Genomic DNA, 13,553 nt, shown 5'->3' with positions numbered 1-13,553 from the left:
GTCGTGAGTTCAATGCCCTGTCAGTTGTCTGACAGAGGGTAAAGGCTTTCTGTACCGGAGTGCTGAGGCGGCATGACCAAGAAAGGCCCAGGAAGATTTTGGTGCAGATTTACCTGGAAGATTTCCAAACGATGATGAGTGGAATCAAGCTCCTCTTCCGCTTGTGGAGAAATCCACTCTGAGCATCTTGGTTTTGTTGGTGTTCAGCTCAAGGTGACGGATGGGTGATTTTAGTCGTGACCATCAGGAAACTTGATTATAATTTTGGAGTGTAGAGGGAATACGGCAGGGGGCTCAGTACACAGCCTTGGGGTGCTCCGGGGATGAGGGAGGATGAAGTGTGGAGACTCAAACGCACTACCTGTGGTCTGTCGGTCAGGAAATTGAGGATCCACTTGTAAGAGGAAGGGCACAGACAGAGGTCATCTAGAAAGGGATTATGGGAAATCGTAGTTGATGAGAAGCTGTCCAAAGTAGCGCCTTTTCCGGTGCTGCTGAATATATATTCCATAAATGCCACAGTACCGTAATCAGAATGCCGTGCGTGGACTAGTGGGGGGCGCATTGAACGTATCACTGTAAAGATTTTTTTTTTTTTTACTTGACTTCCTCTTTAAGATGGCGCTTAGCCGGTCTACGCAGGTTGTGAGGACTCACCCCGTAATCCCTGGAGCGGCAGCCTTCCACTGGTTCATCTGCTTGACTATGTACCTCATGTCAACAAGTCATCAAATAGCAAGATGGGGAAACAACAATGGCGAAATCTAGAAGGTTGATGGGGCAACCTACTGTGTCCTGATTCAATTTGACTTAAATGGCCCAAAAAGGATTATTCACGACAAATAATGCCATTTTATTTATCTTGCTAGGCCAGCAAAGTACAGTGAGAGGCAAAATGCTTCTCCACTCCTCTGTCGTGAGTTCAATCGTTTCCATTCATCCAACCAAAGACTAGCTTTGCATTTACTTGAACGGGCCCAGCAGATCTCACACACAAAGAAGAGCGTCACCTGGAATCCGTCTCACCGCTTGGTAAAACTGATCGGGCGCTGCAGGAGAACTTTGACACCTGGAAGATCTTGGGAACTGTATAATTATTTACAGTTGGCCCCGTGTCTGGAGACAAAGGTCCAAAAACATCGCCGGCTCTCTCATGTGAATCTGTTTATAGTCGAGGTGCGGAAAGTTAAAGAATCCAGTCAAAGTACAGTTAACTCTTACATCACAGTTTTGACATTTTACAGCAGGAAGATTGGCGGGACCTTTCCCCAAGCGAGCCAAAATACACCAACACGAAAGTATTTTAAAATGTCATTCTTTGCTAAAGCAGCAACACAGATTGTGCACTGTGGGGTTATTTGGGTTCAAATGTGACCCGTGTGCACTAAAACAGATGTGACACTTACCAGCAACTTGATGTGCCATAAATGTGCATAGTTTTACGTGACATTGGGGAAGGTGTTCGCAGTGGAGCTTCAAACATTTTTGAGAACTGTTTGCGTTGTGCTGCTGAATATATATTCCATAAATGCCACAGTACCGTAATCAGAATGCCGTGCGTGGACTAGTGGGGGGCGCATTGAACGTATCACTGTAAAGATTTTTTTTTTTTTTACTTGACTTCCTCTTTAAGATTTCGGCGCAATCGGAGGCTAGCCGGTCTACACAGGTTGGGAGGACTCACCCCGTAATCCCTGGAGCGGCAGCCTTCCACTGGTTCATCTGCTTGACTATGTACCTCATGTCAACAAGTCATCAAATAGCAAGATGGGGAAACAACAATGGCGAAATCTAGAAGGTTGATGGGGCAACCTACTGTGTCCTGATTCAATTTGACTTAAATGGCCCAAAAAGGATTATTCACGACAAATAATGCCATTTTATTTATCTTGCTAGGCCAGCAAAGTACAGTGAGAGGCAAAATGCTTCTCCACTCCTCTGTCGTGAGTTCAATCGTTTCCATTCATCCAACCAAAGACTAGCTTTGCATTTACTTGAACGGGCCCAGCAGATCTCACACACAAAGAAGAGCGTCACCTGGAATCCGTCTCACCGCTTGGTAAAACTGATCGGGCGCTGCAGGAGAACTTTGACACCTGGAAGATCTTGGGGACTGTATAATTATTTACAGTTGGCCCCGTGTCTGGAGACAAAGGTCCAAAAACATCGCCGGCTCTCTCATGTGAATCTGTTTATAGTTGAGGCGGGGAAAGTTAAAGAATCCAGTCAAAGTACAGTTAACTCTTGCATCACAATTTTGACATTTTGCAGCAGGAAGATTGGCGGGACCTTTCCCCAAGCGAGCCAAAATACACCAACACGAACGTCTTTTAAAATGTCATTCTTTGCTAAAGCAGCAACACAGATTGTGCCCTGTGGGGTTATTTGGGTTCAAATGTGACCCGTGTGCACTAAAACAGATGTGACACTTACCATCAACTTGATGTGCCATAAATGTGCATAGTTTTACGTGACAGTGGGGAAGGTGTTCACAGTGGAGCTTCAAACATTTTTGAGAAGTGTTTGCGTTCCCGCCACATTTACAAAGGGTCCCACAAAAGCATGCACCTGCTAGTCTCTGAAGGGGATGGGGGGGGAGATCTGGAAACAATGAAAGAGTGAAACAGCATCAATGTGATTACAGAGGAAGTCAGATTTGCGTGACATCATTTTGCACATCGTAGGCAAAATAGGACACCGCATTGTTTGTAGTTTTTGTCCCAAAACGAGTGACGTCAAGCCGAAAAAAATACACTTTCCCTTTTCCCCGAAACAGTCAAGTGAATGAATGGCAGACACATCTTGAGGAGGTCCGTACTACACGAATGGATGTAGACCATTAGAAAGATGTTGATACCATAAAGATATGTGCGTCGAAAATGAACAGCATGGAAAGGGTTCAAGTGAAATGAAAACAGCGCTCCTCAGCAATTATAACAAACAAAGGCAGGGATGACGTTTCGTCACGTTGCACACAGTCGCCACCCAGTTAGACCATCACATGCTTCATATGCTCTTTTTTTTCCTCTGCTGTTTTAATTCATAGGAAAGGTGTCAAAAGGTCAGCTGACAAAAGTTGGAAGGAAGGGCTGAATTGTTCGCAAAAGCCTTGACTGTATAATGAAACCTCAAAAGGGTTTTCAAGGATGAAATAATTCATGCGCCTTTGGTTGACTCAGGAACAAAACCAAAGGCCCAAGTGGGAGTCAATGTGGATGGATGCCAAAAAAAAAAACAAAAAAACAGCGGTGGCTTGAGATACAAGCGACCATTCTGTTTTTTTCCAAGACCAGCGAATAAGCGCCTCAGAGGTGTGCAAAATCAGGACGGTCACGAGTTGAGCACGGGTTGCCTCATCAACATGACGATGTGGCACTTTTTCCAAAACAGCAATGTCACCAAGCAACAGCTCGTGGGATAGTCGGTCGAGTGCTGTCGTGCCGTGTGCAGTTTACCACAGCTGTGATAAGAGGCCGCAACAGTTCCACAAACAGTTGAATAGTTCACGAGGCGTGATGATTGTTTGGGTTATTTAAGAAGTTATGGAGCCCTGCCAACACGACCGGTTCCATTGATTGTGGAACTAGCAAAGGACTAGACTGTCAGCAGTCGCTTTGGCGGCCCGCACGATTCCGATGACATTTCGCATTCGGGTCTCAAGCCGAAAAGGGTTCATGCATGCGCCATGGCGTTGACTTGAAATGACCTTGCCCGTCATTGCGTCACGCCCTCGCTCCGAATCCATCGAGTCACGCATGTTGTTGCGGCAACCCATGCTCAGCTTGTGACCGTGCGAATGAGACACGCCTCTTCCTATTCCAAAAGCATCCAAGATAGGAGGACAGAAGAGATAAAAATCTCTTACATGGTTTCAACATTTCCACACCCTTAGAACTCCTAAAACACACACATAAAGCACTTTTAAAGTATTCATTAATCATAATAGTAATAATTTGAGCAATTAAGATACCGTGTTCCTTAGTTGTCACTCGCGCAAGGAAGGACACAGCGTACGTGCTTCAAGTATCTCCCAGGTGAAGTTTGCCATGAAAATAACATGTATTTGTAGCTCCCAGCTGAGGTCTACTGTGACATTCAACAAAAGAGAATCAAATGTATGTTGAAATAGGAAAATAACTTACATCCGCGAGCTCAATGCTAACGTACAGAAATACAAAATGCAATCGTCGGGCTGACGGGAAAGAGCGTCGACGCTAATTGTAAACATTCAAACAATTGCTAATGTGACATACACGAAGCAGCATCGCGAACAATCGAATTAAACATGACATACTTAAACTCTCAAAAGATCAACCAAAGCATTCTTCTTCTCTGCTCTTAAAATCTGCATCCAATAGAGCTCGGTGCGTTGTGGCATACTTTTTGGACAACTGGAAAAACACATCAGATGATTGCTTCAAAATCTGCAAGTTATCACGGCACAAATAATCTGCAAAAAATTGTTTTAATCAAATAAAGCTGAACAACAGCCAGTCACGTAAATGTTGTTGGGATGCCTTTTGGTCTGGAGTCTGGAGAAAAGCCAGTGACTCCCAGTAAACGGATTACATATATCAAATCGAAGTGACAAACATAAAAAATTAATAAATACATTTTAAGAAAACAGTCTCCTCCCCATGATCAATCCTACGGAATATAGTGAGATGATTTCATGCGAAAATGTAAGCTCTTGTACACACACACACACACGTACATAAATGCGTTCAGAGACGTCGTCAAAAGGGTTTGGCGGAGAATAACATGGCACCCGAGAGGTGGAACGCAAAGTGCTGAGAGAAGAGCTGTGAGATGTTTGACGTGAGTTGCCGTTATTTGATGTTCTTCAACAGTGAGGTGCGCGCGTTCACCACCGCCTTGAATGCATCTTCACTCCCGGGGGCCACACATTTGTCTGGGTGCAACAGTACCGCCAGTTTCCTGTATGCCTTGTTGACCTCCTCCCTGGAAACAAGCGTGTGGGAAGGGAGGAAAAAAAAAGGATTTGATCCACTCATCTTTCCAAGAAAATGAATAAATAAATACATAAACGACTCGTCAACTATGAAATTAATTTTGCTCGTCGACGTCGCCGAAATGAGTCTACTAATCTTGTCAGCCCGACAAGAAAAATGGCGTGAAAGTGTCCTGTAATTGTTGCTTGTTGGGGTATTTTGACAAAAATCAAGTCACAGACCACAGCCACCAGGACGGCTGGGAATTGTGAGGGGAAAAAAAATGGCAATATTAAGACATTTGAGAACCTCTCGTCGGTCTGGCCCTCGCTCGTCAACTCACCGTGTGGCGCCGGGTTTGACCCCCAGCATATCCCAGGAGTCCTTGCTGTTTCTGATACGTCTGATTGTGTCCGCTTGTTCTTTGGTGAAGCCTACGCTGACCTCAGACACGGGGCGCTTCCCGCCGTTTTCACACATGTCGGTGATGGAGGAGAAAAAGGCCTGCACGCACACAAAGGCACCACAGACTGAGTCGACGTTCCGGTTCGAGATCAGGCGAGGTTCCGGTACGTCTTCCCACCTGGAACATCTCATTGATCCCCTCTCCACTTTGCGCCGACGTCTCGAAGTAATGAAACCCTCGAGACTCGGCCCACAGACGGCCCTCCCCCTCGTCCACCACTCGCCGTTTCAACAGGTCCACCTGCGGACACAATCGGGTCACTTCCTGACTGGGGAGGTCGCTGCCAATCGGCCCGAGGGAAGTGGGACCTTGTTGGCGCAGACTATGAACACGATGCTGTCCATGTTGGCCTGCGAGCCCATTTCCTGTTTCATTTCGCCCAGCCAGCTATCCAGGGCGTCAAAACTGTCCCGAAGACCGACGTCGTACACCAGCAGTACACCTTGACTGTCCTTGTAGAACTCATTCCGCACCTGCACGAGAACAGATGGATTTATAGAAGAGCACAACTGTTTGCGGTTCGTTATTTACAAATTCCTGATGAGTGCATTGACTTGTTCAAGGCTGTTGAACTGTCAACCAAGAAAGCATTTAGCATTAGCCAACATAATAACACAACTTCCGGTCACCAGATTGGCTAGATTGACTTTGTTTTTGTTTTTTGTTTGTGTTTGTTTTTTTTTGTCTGTTGAAGGATCATTTTTAGTTGAACATCAATGACTTCCTTATTTGCAATTCGCCATTTACTTTTAGCTATCGTGACACATACTCTGTTTATACCATTTATGGGCTTTTTCTCACTCATAATTGATGGGACAAATTGAAATTCACCCTCTAATCTTCATCTTCTATGCAAAAGCTGTGCTCATTTCAAATTCAAAGCACCGGAATGCCGCCGCCTCCAGGCACATGTTTTGTCACCACAGCTGACAAACTTGATATTCACAAACAAGCGAAGACCCTTCTCCACCCCTACCGATGAAAAAAAACGTACTTCACGCCGCCAGATCTCTATAATGGAGAACGCCAGGATTCCAGTTGATTACTATCGAACTCCATAAGAGTGAATGAGTTAATATTGGCAGTTCAAAACATCAATTACAGAAGGTTTTGCGCTATTTCCAGCGGAGCTCGGTCCCTATCTCTTGCTTTTACCGTTTTCTGGAAAATAAACATTCCCAATGAACTTTTTCAGACTCACCTCGTAGAAGAATGGATGCCCAGCCATGTCGAAGATGTTGACTTTGATTTCTCTGTCGCGAACCTGCACCCTGACAACACATGCCTTGATAGAGTCACATTACAGACACATACAAATGCGTTAACTGCAAAAGGGAACACACTTACTTGGTGACCCCGTAGTCAATTCCAATCGTAGCCAAATATTTGGGAACAAACCTCTTCTCACAATAACGTTTGATGATGCAACTCTGCAGGGAGAAATGACAGTGCCATTACATTTAAATCCAAAAATGAACAACTAATCAAATTCTAATTGACATCAAAATGTAGTAGAATAGATGTTTTTTGAATACAACAGATTCAAAAATACACCACATAGTTACAATAGGAGGCTTAAAATTGCATACTGTAAATCTGGCACTGCAATTTCGGTGTATTACACTTTTTTTTTTTCACCCATGCATCTTCAGCCATTTATTGAATCCGGTAAATAATCAAACACCAACACAAAATGGGAACACTTTGCACACGCAAAGAGCTGCTGTCAGCCACAACTCACGGCCAGGCACTCACACGCAGAATAATTTATTTTTTTTAATTTTTTTTATGAATCTTTATTCGAACAAGTCATAGTACAATTCTCAATAAACAGAAAACAAAATGAACATGTTATTAATACATACACATATTGCTCACACGCAGAATAACCCGTCCACCTGACTCCAGCTCCTGACGTGTAACACGAGGCCACGCCCCTTACCGAGACACGTCCAACACACGAATACTCCGGTACAAATTATATATTTGAGTCGTCTGTTTCTTTGTTTGCATTCTTTCTTTGTCTTTTTAAAATCTTTATTCATGCATTATAGTGATAGCGTCCTTGATTAAAAACACGTTACGAAACAAAATTGGTGGCTTTTTTGGTGAGGGAAGGCGGGGGGACTGGCATTAAATTAGGAATTGATTGCATTCAAACAATACGTCGTCAAATGATGCGACGTTGCCAAATGTTGACAATTAAGTTGAGAATTTACCTTCCCGACTTCAGCGTTGCCGAGGCTTATGACTTTCACGCGGAGCGGCTTCTTGTTGTCTCGTCTCTTCGGCACGTTCGTTTCCATTTTTTTTTTTTTTTAAATCCTTGAAAACTGAAAGAGGTGGCTGACGGTGTGGTGGTCCACTCGCCGGACTCGTGTGCGGGCAGCGTGGGGTCGGTTTCCACACAGTGACGGTGTGGATGTGGGTGTGAAGTGTTGTTTGTCTCTATATGTTGTGTCCTGCGACTGACTGGCGACCAGTTAAAGGTGTAGTGCGCTTTTCGCCCGAAGATGGCTGGGATCGGCTCCAGCACGCCCCCCGCGACCCTCTTCAGGATAAGCGGTATTGAAAATGAATGGAAAACTTGAAACTTTAGAAGGAAGGAATGAAGACTACGTAACTACACACCCTTGCGGCTAACGGAGAACGCTAGCACGATCCATGAACGCGCGACTGGATCTACGATACAACTACCGTTGTGTTGTTATTATTATTAATATGCAATTACGATTAAATTGGACATGAGTGACATGATTTGGCAATCTGTCACCAAGGGCGGCATAAACGGAGCGAGGGGACTTGCTAGCGCCATAGCCTAAATCCAAATACGCCGTGCACGAGCAGCTGTCGTAGACGTACTTCCGCTCGTTCTTTTCACAATAAACAGACATTGAGGAACCAACCGTGCAAAATTTAAAGTAATAAAAATGTAATGAAGTGATTACTAAAAAGTGTATTTCATGTTACATTCATGGGGAAGTAAGAGTATCAACATGAACGATACCAAACCGATTTTGAACAATTGATTAAATGTATCATGGGGGGAGTAACGCGCTACATTTACTCCATTACATTTACAGAAGTAACTGGAAATGAATTGTAATTGCCTCAAAAATTGAATAGTTTTGTTGTAACATACTTTTTAGTTTGATTTGAGAATATATTTGATGTTTTTTTACATATTTTCAGAAGAAACAGCACTTTTACTCCAATACATTTATCTATTGATTCTTTTTTTTTTGCTTGCCCAATCAATTGTGTGTGTGTGTGTGTCTGTGTGTGTGTGTGTGTCTGTGTGTGTGTGTGTGTCTGTGTGTGTGTGTGTGTCTGTGTGTGTGTGTGTGTCTGTGTGTGTGTGTGTGTCTGTGTGTGTGTGTGTGTGTGTGTGTGTACCAGGCAGCCACACGCAGTCTTTGCTAGCTTGTCAAAGTGACTAGTTTCTCCAAAAGCTCGATATTCTAGGTTGAGAAAGCATGTTAGTGGTAAATTGAGAGTTGTATACTGTATATGTTTGTTGTTGTTTACTTGTTTTGGCTGAAGACATGCAGGGGCGGAGCTACGTGGTGGCTTGCAGTGGCCATGACCACCCCTCGACACTCTCTGGTCGCCCCTATTTTGGGGAAAATTTTTGATACCTGCGGATTTCCTGCCATTTTCACATTGTTTCACTCTCCTGCACAAACTTGCATACACGAAAACACAGACAAACTATGGAGTCCAACTTCAGCACCATAAAGCTACAGTAGCTTAAAAAAAAAAAAAAACAAGCCTGTACATTATCAATAAACTTGGTCAACGGGTGACTTCTCCAATGAGTTATTTTGGTGAATAAAGTAAATATTTCTTTTGTGAAACACTCTGAACGAATTGCTGTTGTTTTACATGTTGAGGTCATCGACGTCACCACTATGCTGGCGTGTTGATGAATCTGTCCCCTTTTGCCTCACTGATATTTTTTTCTGTCAGCAGAGGATCCTCCCCTACAAACTCAAGGAAGTTCACTGACTTAATAGAATCCCACAGACAGCAAAAGTTATCCTTCTTTGATGAAGCTTCAATGAAAAAAAAACAGATTCCATTGTTGTTGCAGACCGAAAGCAAGACATTTAATTTTATACATTAATTTGACTGTTCTGTTTTGTATACGCTGGAGGAAAAGAAGATTAAACAGAAATAAAGCCAATGTTTACAATGCTCACGATGCGATCCATCCGATGTATCGTCGAATGATATAAAACGGGAGAACTTGATTGTTTCGACATGGGAAAGGTCGAGCGCGCCATCTTTCTAGCGGGCTGGCAACGGCTGCATCTGGAGGGCCTCGTAGGTCTCTCTGGTTGCTCTGCTGAGATCCTGAAGTCACATTTCAAAGAGGTTATTTGCGTTTGGCCGTGGTGGGAATGATGATGAAAATGACATTCGCTTTCTTTCTGAGATGGAGATTGCGCTCACCTGGTAAACCTGATCGTTTTTTCTGGGTCGCTGTCAAGCGGCAAACGGACGTAAACGGTTAACATCATTTGAGTCACACCTTAGCATTCAACATTCAACAATCCGCGTCATTCGTTCACAAATGTTAACAACATTGAATAATGACTGATTAATTTGTTATGTGTTTGTTAATGTAACACTAAAAAGGCAAAGGTGGTCAGAAACAGTCACGTTGGCTTCCGCCACATCCTGGCGGAAGCCAACATTCAAGACTATTGTCTTGAATGTTTTGTCCAGTGGCAGTTGGCAAACTAGCTTAAAAGTACATTCGCACTTCCAACTGATATTGGCCTGACTCTCCAAGGAAACCAATGTGACTTGACGGTGGCCAGATGTCGATGAAGTTTGCTGCCAACATAAACTGGCGGCAATCTCACGTCTCACATTTTTGCTTGGATCTCACAACAAAAACGTATTTTGAAAGGCCCGAGTATCTCAAGTCACAACTTTGACGAAAAACCTGACATTTTGGCCATTTTTAGTGTTCGATTATAAAAAACAAATAACAAAATAATCACTATTTGAAAAATATACCATCTTTTTTTTTTGAAATGCCAATTTAAAATGGAAAGAACGAATGATACTTGGATTGCCGCATGAGTCTGAAACAACGACGCTGACGCACTTCTCTTTTTACAGGAAGTTTTTTGTACACATCTTCTGTTCTTCTGTTCAAGTCCTGAAACAGAGTTTGTGCAGACAGACAGACACGCACACACACGCACACACACACGCACGCACACACACACACTGTTTTATTTTGTTCTGTTTTCAAACGCCAAACCGAACTCAGATGTACTCGTACCGTGTATATCGCATTATCATTATTCCAGCGGTTCTGTGGGACAGATGAAAGGGAGAACTTTGTGAAACGTGACCGACATATACACTACAGCTCACTTCTAAGTTGAATTCTTTAGTTTTAAAGGGTTCTGCATTCCTTTACGTTGAACATTGGAACTGTTCTTGAGATCTTTCTTTTTTTTTTCTGGCATTTTCAAGAATATTCCTCCGATGACTTTTCCCAAGATACTTACACGTCCTCTCTCCGGGTCTCCTTTCAGCTGCAAGTCACCGTTGTCCCTTTGGCCTCTTCCGCCCTTGATCGAGTGAACGAGACAGCACCGACATTGTCACGAATCAAAATGGCGAGCGGAGAGCAAGGAGACGCTCCGCTGCGGCTCGCGTGAGTCTCACCGTGCCGGCGCCGGCCGCCTTTGTTTTGAAGAGCTGTGGAGGGATGTTTAGAGGTGACATGGATGGAGTGGATTGCGTGCGGGTTGTGTCATCAGCAGACTGACCTTCTCCTTGATGAACATGGCCGTGATGATCAGGCCGTACAGACCAAGGAAGCCGTCCAGGATGTAGCACAGCCTGGGGTCGTACAGCGTCAACATGGCGTCTGCGGATGAAGTGGCGGTCAGCAACCATGCCTGCCAATAAACTCCCGCCTTGCTCATTTGTATGCCTTCTTCTGCCTGCGCGAAAGGTGTTGGTCTACTTTTCGAAGACGAAAGCTTGTTCCTGAGCAGCCGAGGTGCTTAAAACCACAAAGTTGCTTCCTGGTTGGTCGCCACAAACGAGCAATCTCATGGTCTGATGATTATTTGAGAAGATTCAACTCAAACGAATCAGTTTGGACTGCGTTCAAAACGCAGGGTCCAAGTTTAAAATGTGGACAGAATTTTTCAAAAAAAGTTGGTGTGTTTTTTTTTTTTTTTGTTTTTTTTATACCCATGAAGAGAAACATCTGAAACACTTCAAATAACAGCCAAGCATCAAAATACAACAATTTGAGTTTGATGGTTTGGTTTTACCTGCAGGTTGCACCAACAACACTAGAAGAACCGATGTCCACCAGAACGCCATCCTGAACTCCTCGGAGTCTCTCAAACAATGTCTTTTCAAAAAAAGTTGGTGTGTTTTTTTTTTTTTTTTTGTTTTTTTTATACCCATGAAGAGAAACATCTGAAACACTTCAAATAACAGCCAAGCATCAAAATACAACAATTTGAGTTTGATGGTTTGGTTTTACCTGCAGGTTGCACCAACAACACTAGAAGAACCGATGTCCACCAGAACGCCATCCTGAACTCCTCGGAGTCTCTCAAACAATGTCTTTTGGGCCGTGAAGTGGGACAGGAAGTGGTGAGGAGCTGCTGCGGTGGGTGACGTCGCACCCGCATCCAATCACGCGCAGTTAGACATTTTGGAGTAGTGGCAGCATCTGACTGAAATTACCATTACTGCCTCCACCGAGCACTCCAGAACAAAGGGGGAGAGTCCTGTCACGACAAGTCACATTTATTTCTATAGCACTTAATCACAAACAATTTCAAAGCGCTTCACATGCCCACACTTGACAAATATTCACGACATCCCCTGACCTTAGCCCACAGCAGGGCAAGGACAAACTCCCCCAAAAAGCCCCATCTGAGTGAAAAATGAGAAAGCTTGAAAAGGGGCCGCATATGGGAGAATCCCCCTTCCACGATGACCAGGCTTGCAATGGATGCCCGTTGGGCAACATTTGACCCAATATTGGTCAACAATGTTTGTTAGAATGATGTAAAAGTCCGTTGAACAAGACGAAAAGGCTGCAGGGCGACGCCTTCGGAGAGGGAGGCCCCCCTCTGAACCTGGTCAATGAAGAGATCTTCATAGCAGCGCCCCCGAGTGGTGGAGCCAGCTCTTGTCCAGCTCAGTCGGTGCAAATCACGTTCGTGCTGATCGGAGCAGAATCTGTACGGCGACATCCAATTGAGTCCTTTTCACCGAGGCCCCTCTCCAGATCAGGGAGGAGCGGAGAGGACCCACAGAGGAGCTCCACAAAATGAAAGAGGATGCAAAGGAGTCTGAAGTTGGGTTTTAAACTTTGAGTGCACTTTATTACCGTGAAACTCCTCTACAATGAAATCATGTTTGCAGCAAGAATTTTTTCACAACAGGGGACTTTTCACTGTCGCAAATTTTACCTCAGACGTAAACACGAACACGTATATGTGTACTTTTTATTTTTATTCCAATAGTGCATAAGTATGAGCATACACTTATTTGACAGTTCATATAGCCAGCGTAGAAAGAAAAAAACGGAAATTGCGGAATTTACGATCAGCATTTACTTTCACTTACATCAATTTCTTGCATAATGTCTTTTATTTTGCTTCCTCCATCTTTCATTTATATTACCTTTATCCAGTCTTCCAGCGTTAAAGCTTTTCTTTTCTTAACTCCTTGGTATCCAAAGGTCCGTTTTGTCGCCATTTTAGCAATGCAACGTTCGTGCTGCGTCTGAAACTGCACGTGTAAACCAGTGTGGTGGTTGCTGTTGCCGTTTCCGAACGAAGCAGTGGAGGTCGCTGGGGCATGCTGAGGTTGGATTAGACTTTTGCAGAAGGCTTGTTTTCATTGTAATGAATCTCGTTGCGAGGCAAGAGCAGAGAAAAAGATTTCGTACAACGGAAGAGGGGGACTTTTCATTGTAGGGGGAGCAGAAAAGTGGAAATGGCTTTCATGCATGACATTTTATTCACACTAGGGTGTATTTTTGCCCATGTAGGTTTCGTTGTAGAGGAGTTTCACTGTACTCCAAGTTGAAGTCATTCAATGATCTGTCGACTGAAATTGAGGTCAAAGTGCCC

General features: G+C 44.0%; 2 protein-coding genes across 4 annotated transcripts; both read right to left on the bottom strand.

Annotated features, from left to right (window-relative positions):
• Positions 1-4,634: 4,634 nt before the first annotated feature.
• Positions 4,635-8,284, bottom strand: dnajc27 (DnaJ (Hsp40) homolog, subfamily C, member 27). The gene is made up of 7 exons (XM_019860764.1): positions 7,638-8,284; positions 6,766-6,848; positions 6,620-6,689; positions 5,727-5,891; positions 5,536-5,658; positions 5,296-5,456; positions 4,635-4,962 (listed from the first exon to the last, which is right to left on the bottom strand). The coding sequence occupies exons 1-7, from the start codon at positions 7,722-7,724 to the stop codon at positions 4,830-4,832; spliced, it is 822 nt and encodes a 273-aa protein (XP_019716323.1). The 5' UTR covers positions 7,725-8,284; the 3' UTR covers positions 4,635-4,829.
• Positions 8,285-9,499: 1,215 nt separating this feature from the next.
• On the bottom strand, positions 9,500-12,430 carry cd247 (CD247 molecule). Of its 3 annotated transcripts, none has more exons than XM_019860780.1 (8): positions 11,948-12,423; positions 11,214-11,314; positions 11,110-11,142; positions 10,950-11,012; positions 10,718-10,750; positions 10,538-10,591; positions 9,874-9,903; positions 9,500-9,774 (listed from the first exon to the last, which is right to left on the bottom strand). In XM_019860780.1, exons 1-8 carry the CDS (start codon positions 12,096-12,098, stop codon positions 9,709-9,711), a joined length of 531 nt encoding a protein of 176 aa, XP_019716339.1. In that variant the 5' UTR covers positions 12,099-12,423; the 3' UTR covers positions 9,500-9,708. The 3 variants fall into 3 exon arrangements, with proteins under 3 accessions (XP_019716339.1, XP_019716341.1, XP_019716340.1); XM_019860782.1 differs by lacking the exon at positions 11,948-12,423 and adding an exon at positions 11,730-11,810; XM_019860781.1 differs by lacking the exon at positions 11,110-11,142 and having other exon boundaries at positions 11,948-12,430.
• Between the last annotated feature and the right edge of the window lie 1,123 nt (positions 12,431-13,553).

This window comes from Hippocampus comes, unplaced genomic scaffold (genome assembly GCF_001891065.2).
Source record: "Hippocampus comes isolate QL1 unplaced genomic scaffold, H_comes_QL1_v1.1 scaffold56, whole genome shotgun sequence".
In the NCBI taxonomy this organism is placed as follows: Eukaryota; Metazoa; Chordata; class Actinopteri; order Syngnathiformes; family Syngnathidae; genus Hippocampus; species Hippocampus comes.
The sequence above is the reverse complement of the archived record's forward strand: the minus strand, read 5'-3'. Positions and strand labels throughout refer to the sequence as shown.

Coding starts and splice junctions, on each gene's coding strand:
- dnajc27 (XM_019860764.1), bottom strand. CDS start 7,724: ATGGAAACGAACGTGCCGAAGAGACGAGACAACAAGAAGCCGCTCCGC. Junction 6,690..6,765: donor ATTGACTACGGGGTCACCAA/GTAAGTGTGTTC, acceptor ATGTGTTGTCAG/GGTGCAGGTTCGCGACAGAG. Junction 5,659..5,726: donor TCATAGTCTGCGCCAACAAG/GTCCCACTTCCC, acceptor TTGTGTCCGCAG/GTGGACCTGTTGAAACGGCG.
- cd247 (XM_019860780.1), bottom strand. CDS start 12,098: ATGCGGGTGCGACGTCACCCACCGCAGCAGCTCCTCACCACTTCCTGT. Junction 11,013..11,109: donor AGGCGGCCGGCGCCGGCACG/GTGAGACTCACG, acceptor CACTCGATCAAG/GGCGGAAGAGGCCAAAGGGA. Junction 9,904..10,537: donor AACTTCCTGTAAAAAGAGAA/GTGCGTCAGCGT, acceptor GCCGCTTGACAG/CGACCCAGAAAAAACGATCA.